Source organism: Pieris rapae, chromosome 20 (assembly GCF_905147795.1).
Source record: "Pieris rapae chromosome 20, ilPieRapa1.1, whole genome shotgun sequence".
Taxonomy (NCBI): Eukaryota; Metazoa; Arthropoda; class Insecta; order Lepidoptera; family Pieridae; genus Pieris; species Pieris rapae.
In genome coordinates, this window is record NC_059528.1 from 609,025 (window position 1) to 628,275 (window position 19,251).

Below are 19,251 nucleotides of genomic sequence, written 5' to 3' on the forward strand. Positions count from 1 at the left end.
GGTCTATTTTCTGAATATCACCTATGTAGTTGACATAGAGATGAAGTCTATGGTCTTGTTTTTATGTTTTCTCTGACTATTCAAAGTAAAAACTATATTATAACTGTTTACTGTAAAATTTTAAGTCGTAAAAAAATATTGCTTCCTTTATTATGTGTATTAAATAAAAAATGAATTTCTTACAGAATGTTTATAAAAATGCAAGTAATGCTATCTTTATTATCTACCTCTTAAAATTTAAGGTTATTGTATAAATTTTCTTGCATTTCAGAGTTTAGAGGATAATGAGCGTAATATAAGTTTCTGGGAGGCTTATGTCAATGATCTTAACGCTCTAGACTTTAGTATATTAAGTGGTAAACTTACAGTACCTGTTTTGGTGCCAATCGGGAATAAAATATTCTTTAGAGGTTTTCTGAAACACACAAATGAGGTAACTGTTTCACTTGGTGCTGATTACTTTGCAAAATGTTCCATTAAACAAGCTGAAATAATTAAACAACATAGAATCAAAGGTAAGAAAGTATGTCATAGAAATGCCTAAATATTTAATTTAACCAAGGTAAACTTATTTATTTGTACCAAAATAATTTATAGATGCGCAATCCAAACTTGACCTATATAAAAAAGAGAAAGATTATTTAGAAAACCAGCTTAATTTGAATAAAACTACTCATCACTCTGTGGGTCAAGATATTATTGAAACATGTACTGAAGAAGAAGATAGGATATGGAAAGAAAAACACAAAGAAAAAGTTAAATTATACAATCAGAGTAAAAAAAAGCATTTAGATGAATGTGATAATGAGTTGACTGATGATGAACTTTGGAGTAGGTTAGAAGAATTAGAATTGCAAGAAGAATTAGAAGAAGAGTACTTTAGCATGACAAACGGGAAAAATCATGTAGAGGCAGATAATTTAGTGATTTCAAAGGATGATATACCTACAAAACTAAACCCACTTAGCAAGTCTAAACAATTACATGAAGTTGATGGGGTTCCAGACCACAGCAATAATTCTGAATCTAAAGCACAAATTTTAGAGCAAATAATGATTAGGCAAAAAAATTTGGAATTAAAACTAGCTGAATTACAAAATAAAAAGGAAGGAAACAGTAAAACTGAAGAGGACTTACTTGAAAAACTAAATGAAATTGACCAACTTGATGAACTTGAAGATGAAATGAACAGGTATAAAATTTTAAATTTGTGTGTCTTATCTCTATTAGCTAAAGAAAGAAAAGCTCAGTAGAAATAAACTATACTAAGTTAGTAATAGTGATATATTTTCTAACATAATTCTTAAATTAAAAATGTCCTAGACTAAAATAAATGTTATTATTATAGATTGGATGATATTTTAAATGAAGATTCTGATGATTCTGAAAAAACTACTGAAGAAATTACTTCTCTTAGTTCAAGGAAAACTGTAACATTTGCTAATGATGATGATAGCAAAACTTTACAAATAAGTTTGAAACATTCAGATGTAGAACCTGATACTGCACCCTACAACCCTACTAATGGAATTAAAAAACCTAGTGATATCTATGAGGCATTTTCCTCGAAGTTACCTAATGAAACTACATCTATTTTAAAAAATACAAAATATGGCAACAATGATATAAAGACTTCTGATGAAAATAAATATATAGCATCACCTGAAATTGAAACACAGAGAGAAACAATTGTAGTGAAAGATGTGTTAGAGAAAGCAGAGGAAAATAACAAATTATATGATCAACTTAGACCAGTTAGCTTATTTAAAAAAAGGAGACAAATAAAAAAATAATTAAAACATGGTTTTTTTTGTTTCATTTTATAAATTAATGATTTTTTTGAAAGGATTGTAATTATTTAAATGAAGTTCTTGCAACCCTAACTAAATAATCCAAAATAACCCTGAATAAATAATCATTCCGGTATATATTAATTATTCATTTCGCAGTAACTAAAATTATAATTTATAACAGAAGGGTTGTTTAGCACGATCCGTTATCCAGTGCGACGTGCGTGAAAAGTAGGGTTGCCACCTTCTTCTTGAAAATAAAGAACTTTGGTTATAAAACAAAAGAGAATAAAGTAGTACCCAAGTTTATGCTTATTACAGAATTTTTTAAATTCCGTTGAACGTAAAAATATTTATGACATAAGAAATAACATCATTCGAAATTAAGTATACAAAACAACTGACGTATGTGATAACTGGGACTGTACGTGAAATAACGGTTCAGTATTTTATTATACACCACGGAAGGCTAGTGACTAGTAACAATTAATTATTTATTATTAGTTGAATTTTTAAATTCTATATTCCAAATTACCATAAACTATAAAGAAGCTTATTTCATATTTGTCTATGGTTTATTTTCTTCTTTTAGAGCTAGGTTATGCGATGTTAATACATAATAATATGCCAATTTCAAAGTTATAAACAATATTTTCAAATTAATATTTAGTTAAATTAAAATAGTTTACAAAATGCTTAGTGCGTTAAGAAACAAGTTTCGGGTATCCGTCAATACTGTCGTAAGATCGTTTCGAACCACAGCACCAGTAGCTACGGAGCGTTTTGATCATAAAAGAATCCCAGCTGATGATGAAGGTGTACAGGGAGAAAAGATAATAGATTTAGACTCTGTCTTAAAACAGTAAGTAATATAGAGTAATAGTTTCGAGTTTCTTACTTATCCATATTTATTAATAATTTTATTATGATATTTTAGAAAACGCAATATTTTCCCTACACTAGAATCTGATAAAGAATTACATGATGGTATACTATATAAAGATCTGCCAATTTGTAACATAAGAGTAACCCATAATAATACCATCTTTACTCTAACAAGTGCAGAAGGTGCTGTAAAAATAATACGGTCTTGTGGTATGGAAGGTTTCAAAAATACAAAAAAAGGAACTAACATTGCTGCACAGACTACTGCTATAAGTATTGCTTCAGTAAGTACTTTTTTTTAATTACAATCTAATAAAAGAAACCTGACATAGATTTACATAAGTGTTTTCACAAATTTTTATTTCCTCTGTAGAAAGCTATAGACAAGGGGTATAAAACTATTAAAGTACGAGTGAGAGGCTTGGGTCCTGGAAGATTAGTAAGTATTGTTTCATTCTTAAGGCCTATTTGCTTTGAAATGTATCTACTTGATTATGTACTATATTTGTAGAACAATGTTTTAGCTTGATAGTTAATATTAGTATTTTTTCAGTCTGCTGTAAAAGGGTTGACAATGGGTGGTTTACAAGTTGTATCAGTAACAGATGCAACTCATGTTTCATGGAATCCTCCTAGACCAAGGAAAGCAAGAAGATTGTAGATAACTTTGTTTACTATGCATATTTTAGTATTTATTATAACTCCATTACATATAAATAAAAAAATTGTATTATAAAAATTAACTATGAACATTCTAACTCTTAACAAATTCAATTAATCATGCTCATTATATTTATATATGTCAAGCATAGTGAAATAGAGGTATGCACATGTGGGAACTATACAAAAGCAGGCCTTCTGGCAGTGCGAGTGTCCATGGGAGGCATTCTTTTTTCCAAATTAATTGATAAGTATATATTACATTGTATACTTAAGTTAATTTGTAACTATTACAATGATTTAAGCTACTAAAGCAGCAACTTATGATGCTTTCTTGTATTCTGTATTACTTTATTGGGAACCACTATTCCTGTCTAATATTGTTTCAGGGGCCTAGTGGCCTAAATACTTTTTTTTTCATTATTTAAATAGCTGGAAGAAATGCCTCTCCTTGCTCTTATCATTAACCAGCCTTAAATTTCTGGGGAAAATCGAAATATGTAAAATATATATTTGTAACTTTACTACAACCCATTTCATAGTAATTTATCAGCAGTTTTCAATCAGTTCCTCATATCAATAGTCGGACTATGTTTTTACATAAATAAACAAAAAATAAGACGGATTTTAAATTGAATGAAGGTTTATTTACTCTTTATAGAATGGATATTCCCCTAACCTTTTTAGGAGTTGGCTTAATATAAGTTTCTACTTTAAGCTTGTCATGATGTAGCTCCAGAAAACCATTAAGAGTTGGAGAGCATTGCTATTCTTTAGAATTTGTTTTGTATGCAAAATAGCAAAACCTTTATTCTTGATATTTGCTTTAACCGTCCCCAGTCACTTCTTTTACTATTTAGTCACTTTAGTTATAGTTTCATGCATTTTCACCAAACTATTTAATTTTCTATAACTGTCCTAAAAATTTACAACTACCTTCAAGTGAATGTTTTGAAAGCAGCCAGAGCCATACGAAGGTTGGAAAATGAAGAGAGTTGAGAAATTAATAACTTCAGTATTAAATTTGTATCTGATAGTGTCTGTGCTGATGCCTTAACAAAATAAAGACTAAGAACAAACTCCCCAATGGTCCTGCCAACAAGCTTGTAAAGAGGATTCATAAAGCTTCTTACTAATTCATACTAGCTTCTTCCCTTGCTCTTGCATGTGTGTACCTAGATTCACCAAAGATCCACAGAACTACAACATCATCAAATCATGATTTGACCAAATTGGATTAGACAGTCCTAAATGGCACTGCCAGTGGCAAAGCAAGCTTTAACAGAATCAATCTCAAAATTGTAATATGCCACTGTTTCCTTAATAAGCATTATCTTTGTCCTTGCCGCGATGGACAGTCCCTTATGCAGAGACTGTTTCAGCATAGAGGAATCCGTCACTGTACAGGCATGCCTGGCTATTATTTGCCAAGGAGTAGAAATCCTCTGTCGTAACGTCGCTCCGAAAAACGTGCAAAGCGCCCAGGAAACTTCTGAATAACTAATTAACTTAATAAGTTATTATAAGAACATACATTAAATATGCATATAAGAGCAGAAACTGAATCCACTCTACTACTATCAATGTTGTTGCATTTTGGCTGTTGACTATCAATAATTAATATATATATAATTATAGTTAAACTCAAAAAATGAATACAAAATGAAATGATATTATTTATTAACTTTATTTATATAAAGTGTTTTTTTTTAAATTTAATTACCATTCTCTTAAAATCCATATTTAGATTGAGTTTGTCTCTTTGTCATCCTATTGTTTGCCCATTGATTCTGTAATTCTGCTTCATTTGCTTTTGCCTAAAAAATAAAAAATTATATATCTTAAATTTTCACTTGTAATCAGGTATAATACTTTAAGTTAATCATTTGTAGCTTTTCATCTCGTTATAAGTGTTACAATCATTACTTGATGTGCTAAGTAGGTAATTTGATGTTTTCTTTTCTGTTGACTTGTTGGTTCATTGCCCTTTTTCTTGCTGTGGGACTGTCTCTTGGTAGTGTCATCCATAAGACCCTTGAGTAACATTTCTCTGGCATCTTTAAGCACTTCCTGTTGATTTACATCAACAATCTGGATTTCTTCCCTTTTGCGTTTGCCTCTAGCACCACATAGCTTTAAGATCTGAAATATAAATATTATTATGTCAAAAATATGTAATAAAACAATGATTATGATATTTTATTGATTCTTATGATATAATATTAATTTATTTAAAGACATCAGTTCAAGTATTAACTAATTGCATGATTAGTAGTAGTGAGAAGTATTATTAAATTATTAATTGCAATCTTTACAACTTACAGCTTCTTCATCCAAAACATCTGCACTACTGGTAGTATCAACTGGGCTAAAATCTGATTGATTTTTGCTATATTCAGACTGTTCTTGATAATCAGGTGTCAAAGTAATATGATCTTCTTTTTTGAAATAAGATTGTAGTGACCGAGGTTCCTTTTGAGATTGTTCAACCTTAACATCAATAACACAAGGTATATTTTCTGGGATCACTTCTATAGGTTTATTGATCGAGAAGAAATCATTCTGTAGATCATCATTATCACTTTCATCTGAATTGTCAGTTTTAACTGCTTTTTTTAAAATACTTGGAACAGAGTCTTTCTTCTTTACAGTTGAAGATGGCTTGTTAGATACAGATTGTGGTATTAGCATTTTTGTTGATACTTTAGCGCTGTTTTTGGGCTGTGGAAGTATACTTAAAAGTCCTGATTTTTTCTAAAAAACAGAATATGGTAAGTAGTTAAGCTTGCATTATATTCAATACAGTGTTATCTTTATAGTTACCAATATACCTCTTGGCTAACTTTTCTTTTTGCACTTGGAACTGTATCTTCTATATCTTTAAACTGAAACAGAAATGTATTTTTATTTTGTTTTAAATATCTCTATTATATATTTTGTCTGTAATTAGACTAAATCATTACATACATCACCTAGGGATGGTACAGTAATTCTTGATTTAGGTTTAACTTCACATATCTCTTTTTTAAGCAATATTTCATCGTCATCCTCCTTTAATGTTATTTTTTGTTTAGTTGGCTTAGGAAGGAGATTAAAAAGATTTTTTCCATTCCTAACTTCTGTTCCACTGTCCGACGGCAAATCAGGTAGTATAGCTGAAACAACAATATATAAAGCAATGTGACCTTAGAACTACATAATATAAGCAGAGGTGTTATTACCTTGTAGTTTTGAAGACTCTCCAGTACATTCAGGTTCATCATAATCACTTGAGTCACTGTTATCATACGCAACTAAAGCCATTATAACTAACAATTAAATACGTATTGGGTTAAGTTATTCAAAAGAGTTTTTAAATTACACATAACTTAATAAAGACATTATTTATACATTTTTATCCGATTTTTTTAATTATAGCCACAGTTTGTACCACAGACTACAGAGAGTACCTTCAGTTGTAGTCAGTTAACAGTTATGTTGACTATAGGCAAGAGTAAATGGACATAGATGAAGTTGTTAAGAATTAAGATTTAGATGTCAAATAACAGCTAGTTCGTCAAGAAATATGATCATAAATCCATAACTTTGATATCACTAATTTAAATTTTAAGCTTTAGCTTGTCTGATCGGTGTAGTAGTCGAGAATATTGTTTTATAAGATAAAAATAATTGGTTTCCTTTGATTTAATTGAGCTAGTACGTAACCATTTTCTTTAAAAAAAATCGACTTATGGTACTTACTATTTTGCATAAAATTAATTTATAAATACATAATTTTAGGCAAATACTAAACTAAGATGCCTAAAAAATTTGTGGGAGAAAATAGCAAAGCGGTCGCGGCACGCCAGCGTAAAGAGAACGCTAAACAAGAAAAGGACCAAAAAATAAAAAAATTGGTAGAAGACGCCGAGTGGGAAGATAACGACGAAAAACTTAAGAAAAAACAACAGAAAAAGGTATACTAATAATTTTTGTATTGAAAGCGGGTAATAAAAGTAAGGTTTAAAATCATGGGAGAAATTATTTCAGGATGAACAAGAAAAAAAACGACTAGAACAGTTACAAAAGAAAGCAGAAGCAAAGGCATTATTAGAAAAAGAGATGGAATCTATAAAGGGAAAAGCACTTCCACCACCACCAAAGATCACCCGTGCACAAATATCTCAAATAAAAGAAAAGGCTATTAGACCCGAACCTACTGTGAAATCAGTGGTAAAGATGTGTTGTATTCATTTTATTATTATGATTAAATTTCAATTGAAAAATTGAGTTAAGTCTTCATTACAATATCATTTGGGTTGTTGTAAATTAAGTGCAAATGTTATTTCAGCCTGCTAGAGTGGTTGTTGAGGAACCACCTCTAGAAGAAAATCTCAACCGATTACAAATTGATGGCGAGTTAGCACAAACTGTTGAAGAGGCTATCTCAATACTAAGGTAAGTTCAGTAATATTGTATATTAAAAATGTATAAAAGCAGTAAAATTTAATTAAATCTTTTAATAATTTCTGTTTTAGTGAAAATGCCGATGTTGATAAACATCCCGAAAAGAGATTGAAGGCAGCTTACACTGCATTTGAGGAAATTAACCTGCCTAGATTAAAAGCTGAAAACCCTAGTTTACGGCTCTCACAGCTTAAACAGATGCTTAGAAAAGAATGGTTGAAGTCACCACAAAACCCTATGAACCAGTCATAGGCTAACTAAAGGAATATATAGGATCCTGAGAGATAACAAAAAAGGTCATTTTAACTAAAAAATGTTATTTTTTGCTTATATTGCATAAAAATTGGTAAAAACAGTAACTTATGTATTTAACATATTGTCATAATTGTAAATAAATATTTTTAATTACTCCGGTTCATTTGAGTACTGTAAAGGTATTCCTTTTCTCCCCTCTTCTACTTGTTTTATGTCAGATTCCCCAAGTTTCTGTTCTAATCCTTTCCATGACCTTTTGCTAAGGCTTTGCCCAATATTTTCTAACTGCCAATTCTGTTTTTCAACCAAATCAGTACTAGAACTTGCTACTGTCACTTTCGTTTCTCTGATTTTTCCAGTTATTAAACTAACATCAGTGCTGTCACAAATATCATTGATATCTTTATAATGTTTGTTTCCTGGTAGTAAGTCTTCATAATTGGTAATATGAGAGGTAAAGTAGAAATCCCTGTTGGTGTTGAGAGCTACTTCTAATTCATATGGATAAACTAATGCCTGATAAAAGTCTCTGCTATCATATAAATTGTTTTCAGTACATGCAATCATAACATAAATATCAATCTGCAACAATATTGTTAATATTTGTAATAAAAATACCAATTGAAAATAAGCTATAAAACAGCAGACAAGTTACCTCTGGAAAATTAGCCAGCTTTGCTACATTTGGTTTGCCAACTGACACAATATAACATTTTTTACCATTGGCCTTGCATAGTTGCTTCATTCTACTAATAATTTGTTTTGTCTGATCTCCAGCCAGTTTACATACAAGAATACCAACAACATTTGCATCTTTACACTTTTCAATCAAAAACCTCCTGCGTTTAAACCAAGTAGTTTCTTGTATGACATCTAATTGATTTGATGCAGGATCCAAACAGTACCATTTCTCAGCTATAAACAGAGATCATGATAGTTTGTTAAAAGATAAGAGTACATATAATATATATAGTTAATACAGTGCTGCAATTTCAAAATAAAAATAAGTCAAAATATTATATTTAATGTTAGTCTATTCTGTAAAAAAAAAATATAATATTTATGACTAACTCAGCTGTTGTAAAAGTTAATACCCAAAATAACTAATTTAAAAAATTGTAAAATCTTTTTATTTTGCAATATTATATACAGCAAGCCTTTTGAAATAATTACTAAATAACATACTTATGTAAGGTAAATTATTATTTATAACAGTGAATTTCTTAATATAATTTAAAGATTATCAATTATCCTATCCTAGAAGGGCATTATTATTATTATTCATTATATAGCTTTAAATATACATATAGCTTTTTTGTCTTCATTATTCGTCTATCATTCTTCTCATGTTTTTGATATTTTTTAATTTCTGTTACAATAAATAAATAAATAATTGTAAAATTTCTTACAAGATCTGAATTTTATAATGTACCAATTGTAGTGTGGAAGAAACTTTTGCCGGTTAAGATTGTTTTTGGTTGATATATTGATTTTTATTGCAATAGTTATTAAAAAGATATATAGATGATGTCTATAAGTTATAGCAAATTTCTAATGTAATCAAAAGATCTCATACCTTCTACTGATACTGTAAAATTAAAGAAAGTTCGTCCTCTTGAACCAACATATATACAAACGCAGTCCTTAAGGATTTCACTAGAATATTCTTCACCGGATACATTTTTAACTACTCTGCCAAAGAATCTATTTCTGCTTTCTTTCATAGATATAGATGCAATATAGCTATTGGGATACTGTTGGAACCACTTCTCAGTTAGTTCATCTAAAAATAATTTTTATAATTATATGTAAATAAAATCACATAAAATGCCAATTCTTTTTTCTTTACAGAACTGGACAGACATTGTCTCTTGTGTGTGACCTATTGGAGGGCATGATTGTCCGGGAGTTGTCTCATTGCCACTCAAAAATAAACCCATATTAAACTGTCTAGCAATGAATGGGTGATGTTTTTACAAGAAACTACAGAGAGGGCAGAAGTAATCCAACTGTTCCAGTGAGAAAAACTCTCAGAATTTCAGCAAAATACCAAATAATTCATCTGCCACCTGGGCCTTAGGTGTGAATGAAATGCCCACAACTAAGATTGCCTGCAGGGAAACACCAAGGTTCTTGATATATTTTGGAATCAATTTTTGTCAAATTAAATTACTCAGCCCATTAAAAAAAATAAACAACATACAACCTGGAACTTATAGCCTGAAAGCAGAGGCCTTGTAGAAATTACCTTTAAGATGATTAAATTCACAATCATAAAATAAGCACAATTTTTGAAGGTTAAAGTGTGTCAAGTTTTCTCTTAATATTTTCATTGTAAAGTCAATATCTAATGACTTTTGATTCAGTACTATATATACTGGAATGTTGGTTTTACTGAAGCATGTATGCCCATAATGTATTATGGCATTACTTTGGACATGCATGGAAGCAACAACGTCAGCACAGCAACTGAAATGTAGATGACAACAAAAATTTTAATTGAATTACAATTTTTTTAATTAATATTTAGAAATTTGTGATTAAGTCAAAAAATATTCCCTTTTTTGAATAGTAATAAATAAATAATTTTTAACCTGGCATAGGAAGTATCACCTAGAATATAGAGATCTGCTTCTGTCCCCTTTTTCAATTCCTCATATACCTTGTAACTTATGCCCAACAACTCGTCTGGAAATTGTAAACATACCTAAAAGTTAAAGTAAAGAAGCAAGTTATTAAGCTAAAGCATTTATGCATTAATTAATTTATATTTTAACTATAGTTTAGTTTCGTACCTTGGTGTATTTGTTAGTATTTATCCAGTTACAAGTGTCTGCAATCGAGTATCGGGATATAATATCAGTTTTTTCGTTGTCAATTATTTGAACGTCTATTTCTCGTTCTATGCACAGCTTTCCATCTGAAGTTAAATTAGCCATGATAATATGTATGTAATTTCATAAGAAATGTGAAGATTACTAATAAGATAATCCACAACACTAAAATATACAATAGCTTTTTCGTCGCACAGATACAGATGTACTACTCAACTCAAAGCATGCTCAGTGATAAGGAAATTATTGCCAATGTCATTTTGAAAGTGGCGATCTGACTCACAGACTATGAATGAGAGAAAAGTTATAGAAAACTGAAAAAATCTCAGAAAGTATTGTTTTTGGAGACATGAAATCTATATTCTATGAATTTTTCTGTACTATTTTGTTTCCGAAGTTTCAACTTTCACGCGCCTTAATTTTAGACCCGACCCGCGAGCATTAAGCAAAACATAATTATCTAGCTAACCTGTGACAGCAGAGTTGCATTATATCAATGCGCGCTTTTTAACATTGCTGACATTTTTTAGAAGTTTTAAAGAGGAACATGCCTTTTTCAATTTTTTTTGACATAAGTGTATGTACATTAAGTTACCTAAATTAAAGAAACCCTCTGCTAGGTGTACTCAGCCTACCGAGAGTAGTAACATCGATATTAAGCGCACACAGGGCAACATTTTCTATAATTTCTTTGTGGCCGTCTTGAACTAGAAAGAAGAGGCAGAAAGAGCCCATTCGTGACGGCCACTAAATAAACTGCAACGCCGTCGCGTAGTAACTTAATGCGCCAAACTCTCGCCCGCTTCTCCGAAAGGATCCGATCTTCCCAGCTTGTATTACCTAGGCAAACAATCCGGTTTTGTAAAAGCGCTATGTCGACGCCAAATTAATAATGAGCGTGTTGAGGCAGATGCAACCGTCGTATTGGATGTTGGTTCAACTCTTCTTTTAATGCATGGCCATTGTTGGTGGAACACTGGTGTTAGGGTATGCACAATTTAAATTACTAAATAACCCACCCCCAATATACTCGCTCGTATGAGTTTATAAACGTAACAATAAAAATAATGCAACTTTCCTTGATGCTTATGTAAATGATAAGCACTTACTTTATTCTTTACTTGACTGTCTATAAACGGCTGGGTTCAAATTAAAAAAAATAGACGTAATATTATTAGTTAAACTTGTGAAGAATCTTGAAACACAGATCAAGACATCCAAATCTGATTACATTACAAAAGTATTTGAAATGGTATTTATTTCATTCGTTTTGTATTGTTGCTCTAATACTTAATTCATTGCAATCTTTCCACAACAACAAGTGTCTTTAGTTCCACTGTCATTTACTTGACTGAAACAGAAAATATGATACTACTATAATTAATATATATAAAGGTAAGAAATAAAAGTATTTACAATTCTCTTAACCTTCATAAAATAAAAAATATATAACTAAAACAAATTGAAAAAGTTGGGTTCCTGTAGCATTGTACCTAATGCTGGTAGCATTTTCTCGCTGTGTAACGATACTTATTCGTTGAGCAAAAGCAAAGTACTAGCTTTGGGGTCATTCGTCACTGGTATTATCTACCAGGCGCCAACTTAATTCTTTACTTAGTGCCTGTGCACAGTATGCACTTAAACTCCACAACTAACTCTAAAGTTGGAGGAAAGAATAATTTTAAATAAAAACACCTTTTAAACAAATTGAAGTTATGTTTTATTGTAAACTTTTAATTATTTAAAATTATGTTTAAATAATAATAAGTTTACAATAATACATAACTTCAATCCGTTAAAAAAGTGTTTTTCTTTAAATGTGTAAAAGTTATGTTAATAAAAGACAATAATAAAGAATAATGTTCCCACCGCGGCCGCGCCAGCTTTTATGCTTGTCCGAGGACGGGTCTAACATGTCCACACAAGTAGCATCCAATAACAAAGCCCGTTCCAACCTCTAAAGGGTCAAATACCCATCCGGTCGCTAGCAATGCCTGTTATCTCCATTATGGCTGGATTGAGGGTAAAATATGGAGTACCATCAACGGATAAACAATATGTCAATACAGCGAGTTATACAGTTGACCGTTAACTCCACAACACGAGGGATTGTCAGCAGAGGTCGTCCACGAGGCGGTCACATCGTCGCTATTGTGGAACCTAGTAGTTAACGAACTTATTACTAAAGTCAACGCTAGCTCTACACAGTGGGATTTGCGGACGCATAGGTATCCTAATAACGGGGAGCTTTGAAAGACATGTGATCTCATGAAAAGGGCGTTCAAAGTGATTGAGAGATGGTGCAATGAGCACAAGCTATCTGTCAACCATCAAAAACTGAATTACAAACAGAAGAGTTCTTGGACATACATACAGACTTCCAAAACTCTTCAACACTGAACAAAAACTTAAGGAAGAAATCTTATGTCTTATGTATGTATGAGGTACTTATGTCTGATTTTGGACAGTAAACTGCTATGGAACAAAAATCTAGAACACAAACTAAACAGAGCAACGATCGCCTTTTATCAATGGATAAAGATACTAGGGTTTATCGCGTATGATAACTGTATGGCTATACACTGCAATAATCAAATTGGTGGCCAAGATCAGAACTTCAAACGGCAATTGCGAAACTTCCAGAGCTTCCAGAGGCAAGCCTTGTCCGCTGCTAGCGGTTGCATGAAAACGACACCAACTGACTTCTAGACCTACACAAACAGCAGGAGGCAGCACTAGTTGCCATCAGGCTCATGGTACTGGATCTATGGGGAAAAAATCATTATAGTACAGACACAACGATTCTCAATAGGGCGACGGGGTATCAACCTCTTATAGCCGCGCCATGTGATAGTATCACTAACCAACTCATATTTAAGAGAAAATACACGTCAATTACATTTAAAATTCGTGTCCGACAGTGCATCTGTGCTGATGATGATCATTAACAAAAAGACAAACAGCAAACTAATACTGGAGTGTCACACTTAAAGCCATAACCATGCAGAAGAAAGGAAAAAGTGGTTCTCTTGACAATAATGCTGTGCCCAGAGCTTGCGAGAAGAGGCTGCGGAACGATGTATGCGGGCCCGTAGCCGCTCCTCCCCCTTTCTCGCTAGAGCGAACCTGGATTCGCCAGAGATCTGCTATGGTATACTATCCAACATCACCGATGGACTGTTTGCAGGACGCGAATTGCAAACAGTCCAAAATCGCTCTGCCAGCAATGAACCCGCAATTGACAAACGACTTAATATAACCTTAAATAGAACAAGTAGCAAAACAAAGACAATTACGGGCCATTTAATGTAATCTTCTTGTCCAAGGTGCGACAGATGGCTCCATGTGCAGAGACTGTTTTACCACAGAGGAATCAGTCACCCACATAGTCCTGTATGGCAAGGCTGTGGCTAAACATGCAGAAATCCTCAGAGTAGTGAGGTCCCTCTGTGAAGTGAAGGAGACTTCTGTACTTCTGGAAGGAGCTAGGCTAGCTTAATTAGCCAGGACACACAACAGATCAATAATATGTAAGTGTGGAAAATGAGTGAATCAATCTTTAACCACAGGGACACTTATGGAGAGTACATATTGGCACTCCTAATCGAAGGCAAAGCACAGTGAAGCAGTGTCCAAAGGGTGCCAAGGAAAAGGATTTCACGTACCAGGGATTTGTGAGAGGGTAAAATAAGGGGTATCTGGAGCACTGGAATGTTTTGATGACAGAAGTCTTGTGAGAAAAGATCTCCATTGTTAATTTTCTACTGGTCTTTTTAATATGTTTTATTAACCAGAATCAAAAATGGACTTAGTATCATGACAATAAGTTAATTTAATAACAATTACTAATGATTAAAAGCAAAAAACATAGTAAATAATTGTCCTTAAAATTTTTTTCTATATGGGTAGGTAGGTTAGGTTTAGTACCCTTCATCACTGATGGTAATTGTATACTCGGGATAAGCTGCCTTAATTAGTTTTGCAGTGACCTCATGATCAGCCTTTCCATAACCTTGAGAGTAACCATAAATATGAATTTTCTTATTTTCTGGGTCATGTGAAATTCTTCCTCCTGCTAGAGGCTCACAATCAAGAGGAGACAGCTTAGCTTGAACCTGTAAAAGAAATATAGTACAATGTTCAATGTACAATAATAATATATTAAAAAGTGTTAAATATTTACCTCATCATAAATATCTGAATGATAATTACATCTTTTATAACCTCTGACTATAGTTATTTTAGGCTCTTGACCACTTTTCACCTCTTCATAGACATTAATTAGTATGTATTTAAAAACGCCGCTGGGATCGATATCCACGAGAGGAACGCTACTTAATGACGACATGTTATTATTTAATTGGAAGTCTGAAAAAAAAACTAAATTATCACACAATTTTATATTGGAAATAAAAGGTATAAAGTTTTCATTTACTGTGATGAGTTAAAAGCCTTTTAAATGAACTTTGACACAGGGTAGATAATATTCTGGGCATTTGGTACACTATATACATTTGTTGCTTTTATATTTAGATTTTACTACAAAAATTTAAATATACCGTTTTTAATTTAAAATTTTGACTTGGACTGATTAGAATTTGTTATTATTTTGTTAGCCGGCAGCCGCGGATCTCTCATCTCTGCTTGTCTAAAGAATGAAAGTTCAAAGTATTATATTGTTAATTGTCAAGTGTTTTTTCCTTGACATCTTTATATTTTATATCTGTGGTGGACCCTAGACATTTTAAACTTCAAATTAATGTCTTTAATTCCATAATTAAGCTTTTGTGTGTTTATTAGGTCATAATACATAATAGTGTAGCTATGCCGTGCTCAGTAACATAAATTAATGGTCTACAGATATTAAGTATATGATTAATACATACTAAAATACAAAACAGTCAATTGAGTGAAGCCCGAATTTGGCTAAGATATGAATTCTGGTACGAAGAAAATGGATCCAAACCCCACAGGTATATTTAGCGTTGGCGTCGACATTAGGTCTAATCCCGTGTCCGCCTGTTGTTATGGTTTTTACATTACGATAGGTCAATAATGGTCTGAACATAACGTGTTAAAACTAGATAACATGTTGGTTGCAGAGTTTTATTTAAAAGTTTTGTCATGTAAGGATTTTTACACCTGCATTCTCAAAGAAACTGAGCTTTTAAAGCGAACCAAAACTCTGAATAATTATTTGATTGTTTAACAAAGAATAGAAGTTTTGTTTTGTTTAAATTGATTTTTTATTTTAACTTTCTTTGGAGATTAATAAGACTTATTTTTGCAATTGCCTTTTATTAAAATTTAATAAGAATTATAAATATTGTTAAATGTTTATATAGAATTTACATTTGAATCATGACTTTATTTTACTAATTAATTATAAAGTCAGTACTTTGATTACGATTGATTTAGCATTTGATTTAATTTATATTTTATAAGAATTCAACAAGATGTATGGTTATTATATTTTTACCCATTACAAAACAAACCTAACCTCAATACAGAAAGCTAAACTTAATTTGTCAATATTTGTTAGCTACAACAGCTAAACCTTATGAATTTTGGGTGTTGGTGGATTTATGCTCAATTTAAAAACCACTATTTACGTTTTCAGGTTTGTGGGTGACCTTTTTTACAGCTGCAGGTATTCCGTCTGAGGTAGCAGCAACATACGCCCTAACATTTACTGAAAACAGAATTCAGAATGATATGTTGTTAGATTTAAACAAAGAGTACCTCAGGGACATGGGGATAGTACGAATGGGAGATATTATTGCCATATTAAGGTAAACTTATCTTTCTCTTTAATCTACATTCAAGAAAGTTACACAGAAACCTAAATTTACTTTATTTAAAATAATATAGATTACAATCATTTAAATAATAATATTTTTATTATTTAATGATATTTGAATAAAACTGTTTTAAATTTGAGTTTCAGTATGGTGATTGAATAAAGTGTGACTAATTTTTAAAGATTTTTAATTTATGAGTAGAACCAGTAGTAGTTGTCGAGTCCTCAAATCTTTTTAGAAATGAAAATTTTGAATATTCTTATTAAATTTTGTAACATATAGAAAAATAAGTAAGTATGAAAAATACAGTTGCTCCATTTAAAAGACTTTTCAGTTAGGAATGAAAAGGAATAAATTGACAGAACGAAATTTCAGGCATGCCAAGCAAGTACATGAAAATACAGCTAGGGATAAAGTGCTGAGTACTACGAATGTTGCAAACATAGTTCCCGTGGCTGCTGTTGCAGGACGGTCCACTGTTTCACAGCCATCATCACGTGAGTTATATTCGTATATAATAAGAGCTATTTATTTTATTATTTGTGACAATAGATCAAAATTAAGATTGGAGTTTGGTGTTTTGTTTTATGTTTATTATGTAAGTAAATAAATAAAAAATAAATAGTTTCTAAGCCTTGTTTACCATATTTATTTCAGCGGCAACCCGAATGCTTGAGCACTATACACGTAATCGAGACCCTTCACCCATTGCAGTTGTGCAAAACAAAAGAAAGTCAGATGAGTTTGCGTAAGTGTTTTTTATTTATGGAAAAGGATTTGGAAATACCTTTTTGTAATATTGATATCTTTCTATGAAAACTAATTTCAGACCTCAAGAATTGGCTGTAAACAATAAAAAAGCTAGGCTTATAAGGTTTAGTAATCCTCCTAAAGCACAAGCTACATTACCTAATCAACAAGGTAAGTTCAATTTATTAACTTATTTATTTCTTAGATAAGAAATCTTCTAATCTTTAAGAGATTCTAACTTAAAATTCTTCCTTAGATTAAATTTAATCATATTTGTAAGATGCTATTAGTAAATCATTAATTTTTGATGGCTGGGGCCAGATTCTTAATGTAAGATTGTTAGAAGTGGTTAAGTCCCTAGGTCACTCAGCCTTGCCAACAGATTCCTATATCTTCATATTTTTTTAAAATAAGATGTAAGACTTTTTTGCCTATCCCAAATCTTCGGTTACTTGGGTTGAAGTAGGCGTGGTCGCTTACTGGTTTAACGAAATTCATGGGTGCACAACTGTGGTCGAATGCACAAGCAGTGTTGAGCATAACATAGACTTTTAAGAGAAATCACAGTTAGCCTAGTGAAAATGGCCAATGATACAAACACACTTATATCTGCCTTAATCTACATAATTGCTTTATAACATTTTAATTAACTCATTGGAATTATATTAAGTTACGTAAAAAGGATATCCATTTTTATAGAAGCAAAATTTGTTTTAATAACACTGCTTTCAACTTTTATCCTCTCAGCTAAATCACAGGGAAAATTGACATAGAGATAAATAAATAATATTTAAAATAAAGTAATGTCTGTTTTTATTTTTTAGCATCTGCAAGTAAAACAGTGTTTGCTCGACTCGGTTCATCAGATCCTAAACTCGAACAAACACAAAAGGAAACAAAACTAGTGTTCGCTCGTCTCGGTTCCAAAAACGCAGTTACTGAGCCAATACCAAAAGATGCGTTAAAATATGAAGGAATATTAAAAAGCCCACCGGTGGCAAAGCGTTCCTTTACAGTCACAACAAAAAAGAATAATACAAGGACTTGTGTGGGGACAATGAGGGCGGATGAGACACCAGTCAGTGTTAAGGAAAAATTGACTTTGTCCAGAGCTAAGTCGGTTAAATTCTCAAACCGTGTAGAATATAAAGAAATAGAAATGCAAAAACCTGTGGTGAAATTTACTTCAGTTTTTAATAAACCGGAGAGACGGTTGTCAATGCCCATCACAAATACTGTCAAGGCCAGACTCGGTGTTAAAAAGGATAACATTACAAATAGTTTGTTTAATAGATTAGGTGCTGAATTAATTTAAAAAAGTGCTTAATTCAGATATTTCTTTATCTTACCCAAAATTAAAATAATATTAAATATTTTTTTATAATATGCCGGAATAACGTTTGTTATGGAAGGCTATAAATGCGGATTTCTTTCTTATTTATGAGAAGCATTTAATACTTATCTATTTCACATTACTTCACTTTTTTGAGCAGTGTTGGCCTTGTGGCTTCAGCGTGCGTTCTCATACCTGAGGTCGTAGGTTCGATCCCTGGCTGTTCACCATTGGAGTTTCTTTCTATGTGCGCATTTAACATTTGCTCGAACGGTGAAGGAAAACATCGTGAAGAAACCGACATGTCTTAGACCCAAAAAGTCGACGACGTATGTGAGGCACTGGAGGCTGATCACCTACTTGCCTATTATATTTAAAAATGATCATGAAACAGAATCAGAATTCTGAGGCCAAGACCTAAAGACGTTGTAGCGCCACTGATTTTTTTATTTTTTATTACTTCACTTTAATTATTTGAAGGTTAAAAAATTACATTA

General features: G+C 31.8%; 7 protein-coding genes across 9 annotated transcripts; 4 read left to right on the top strand and 3 right to left on the bottom strand.

Annotated features, from left to right (window-relative positions):
- Positions 1-126: 126 nt before the first annotated feature.
- Positions 127-1,799, top strand: LOC110994989 (unconventional prefoldin RPB5 interactor). 2 transcript variants are annotated; one of them, XM_022261938.2, is made up of 4 exons: positions 127-200; positions 272-515; positions 598-1,192; positions 1,349-1,799. In XM_022261938.2, exons 1-4 carry the CDS (start codon positions 171-173, stop codon positions 1,791-1,793), a joined length of 1,314 nt encoding a protein of 437 aa, XP_022117630.2. In that variant the 5' UTR covers positions 127-170; the 3' UTR covers positions 1,794-1,799. The 2 variants fall into 2 exon arrangements, with proteins under 2 accessions (XP_022117630.2, XP_022117631.2); XM_022261939.2 differs by having other exon boundaries at positions 155-204.
- A 576-nt stretch (positions 1,800-2,375) lies between these two features.
- On the top strand, positions 2,376-4,720 carry LOC110995001 (28S ribosomal protein S11, mitochondrial). The gene is made up of 4 exons (XM_022261961.2): positions 2,376-2,652; positions 2,728-2,959; positions 3,049-3,114; positions 3,229-4,720. The coding sequence occupies exons 1-4, from the start codon at positions 2,483-2,485 to the stop codon at positions 3,334-3,336; spliced, it is 576 nt and encodes a 191-aa protein (XP_022117653.2). The 5' UTR covers positions 2,376-2,482; the 3' UTR covers positions 3,337-4,720.
- Positions 4,721-4,989: 269 nt separating this feature from the next.
- On the bottom strand, positions 4,990-6,777 carry LOC110995000 (proline-rich protein PRCC). The gene is made up of 6 exons (XM_022261960.2): positions 6,557-6,777; positions 6,303-6,490; positions 6,167-6,220; positions 5,658-6,089; positions 5,262-5,477; positions 4,990-5,152 (listed from the first exon to the last, which is right to left on the bottom strand). The coding sequence occupies exons 1-6, from the start codon at positions 6,636-6,638 to the stop codon at positions 5,066-5,068; spliced, it is 1,059 nt and encodes a 352-aa protein (XP_022117652.2). The 5' UTR covers positions 6,639-6,777; the 3' UTR covers positions 4,990-5,065.
- Positions 6,778-6,877: 100 nt separating this feature from the next.
- LOC110995002 (coiled-coil domain-containing protein 124) lies at positions 6,878-8,189 on the top strand. The gene is made up of 5 exons (XM_022261962.2): positions 6,878-7,031; positions 7,116-7,291; positions 7,365-7,547; positions 7,666-7,772; positions 7,853-8,189. Exons 2-5 carry the CDS (start codon positions 7,133-7,135, stop codon positions 8,031-8,033), a joined length of 630 nt encoding a protein of 209 aa, XP_022117654.1. The 5' UTR covers positions 6,878-7,031; positions 7,116-7,132; the 3' UTR covers positions 8,034-8,189.
- Positions 8,134-11,102, bottom strand: LOC110995006 (2-(3-amino-3-carboxypropyl)histidine synthase subunit 2). Its single transcript, XM_045632486.1, has 6 exons — positions 10,832-11,102; positions 10,631-10,743; positions 10,285-10,505; positions 9,613-9,819; positions 8,692-8,951; positions 8,134-8,618 (listed from the first exon to the last, which is right to left on the bottom strand). Exons 1-6 carry the CDS (start codon positions 10,973-10,975, stop codon positions 8,187-8,189), a joined length of 1,377 nt encoding a protein of 458 aa, XP_045488442.1. The 5' UTR covers positions 10,976-11,102; the 3' UTR covers positions 8,134-8,186.
- Positions 11,103-14,623: 3,521 nt separating this feature from the next.
- Positions 14,624-15,539, bottom strand: LOC110994993 (14 kDa phosphohistidine phosphatase-like). 2 transcript variants are annotated; one of them, XM_022261945.2, is made up of 3 exons: positions 15,430-15,539; positions 15,054-15,238; positions 14,624-14,985 (listed from the first exon to the last, which is right to left on the bottom strand). In XM_022261945.2, exons 2-3 carry the CDS (start codon positions 15,216-15,218, stop codon positions 14,791-14,793), a joined length of 360 nt encoding a protein of 119 aa, XP_022117637.1. In that variant the 5' UTR covers positions 15,219-15,238; positions 15,430-15,539; the 3' UTR covers positions 14,624-14,790. The 2 variants fall into 2 exon arrangements, with proteins under 2 accessions (XP_022117637.1, XP_022117636.1); XM_022261944.2 differs by having other exon boundaries at positions 15,306-15,436.
- Positions 15,540-15,606: 67 nt separating this feature from the next.
- On the top strand, positions 15,607-18,943 carry LOC110994994 (uncharacterized protein C19orf47). The gene is made up of 6 exons (XM_022261946.2): positions 15,607-15,843; positions 16,491-16,662; positions 17,047-17,168; positions 17,329-17,419; positions 17,501-17,592; positions 18,246-18,943. Exons 1-6 carry the CDS (start codon positions 15,804-15,806, stop codon positions 18,734-18,736), a joined length of 1,008 nt encoding a protein of 335 aa, XP_022117638.2. The 5' UTR covers positions 15,607-15,803; the 3' UTR covers positions 18,737-18,943.
- The last annotated feature ends 308 nt before the right edge of the window (positions 18,944-19,251 follow it).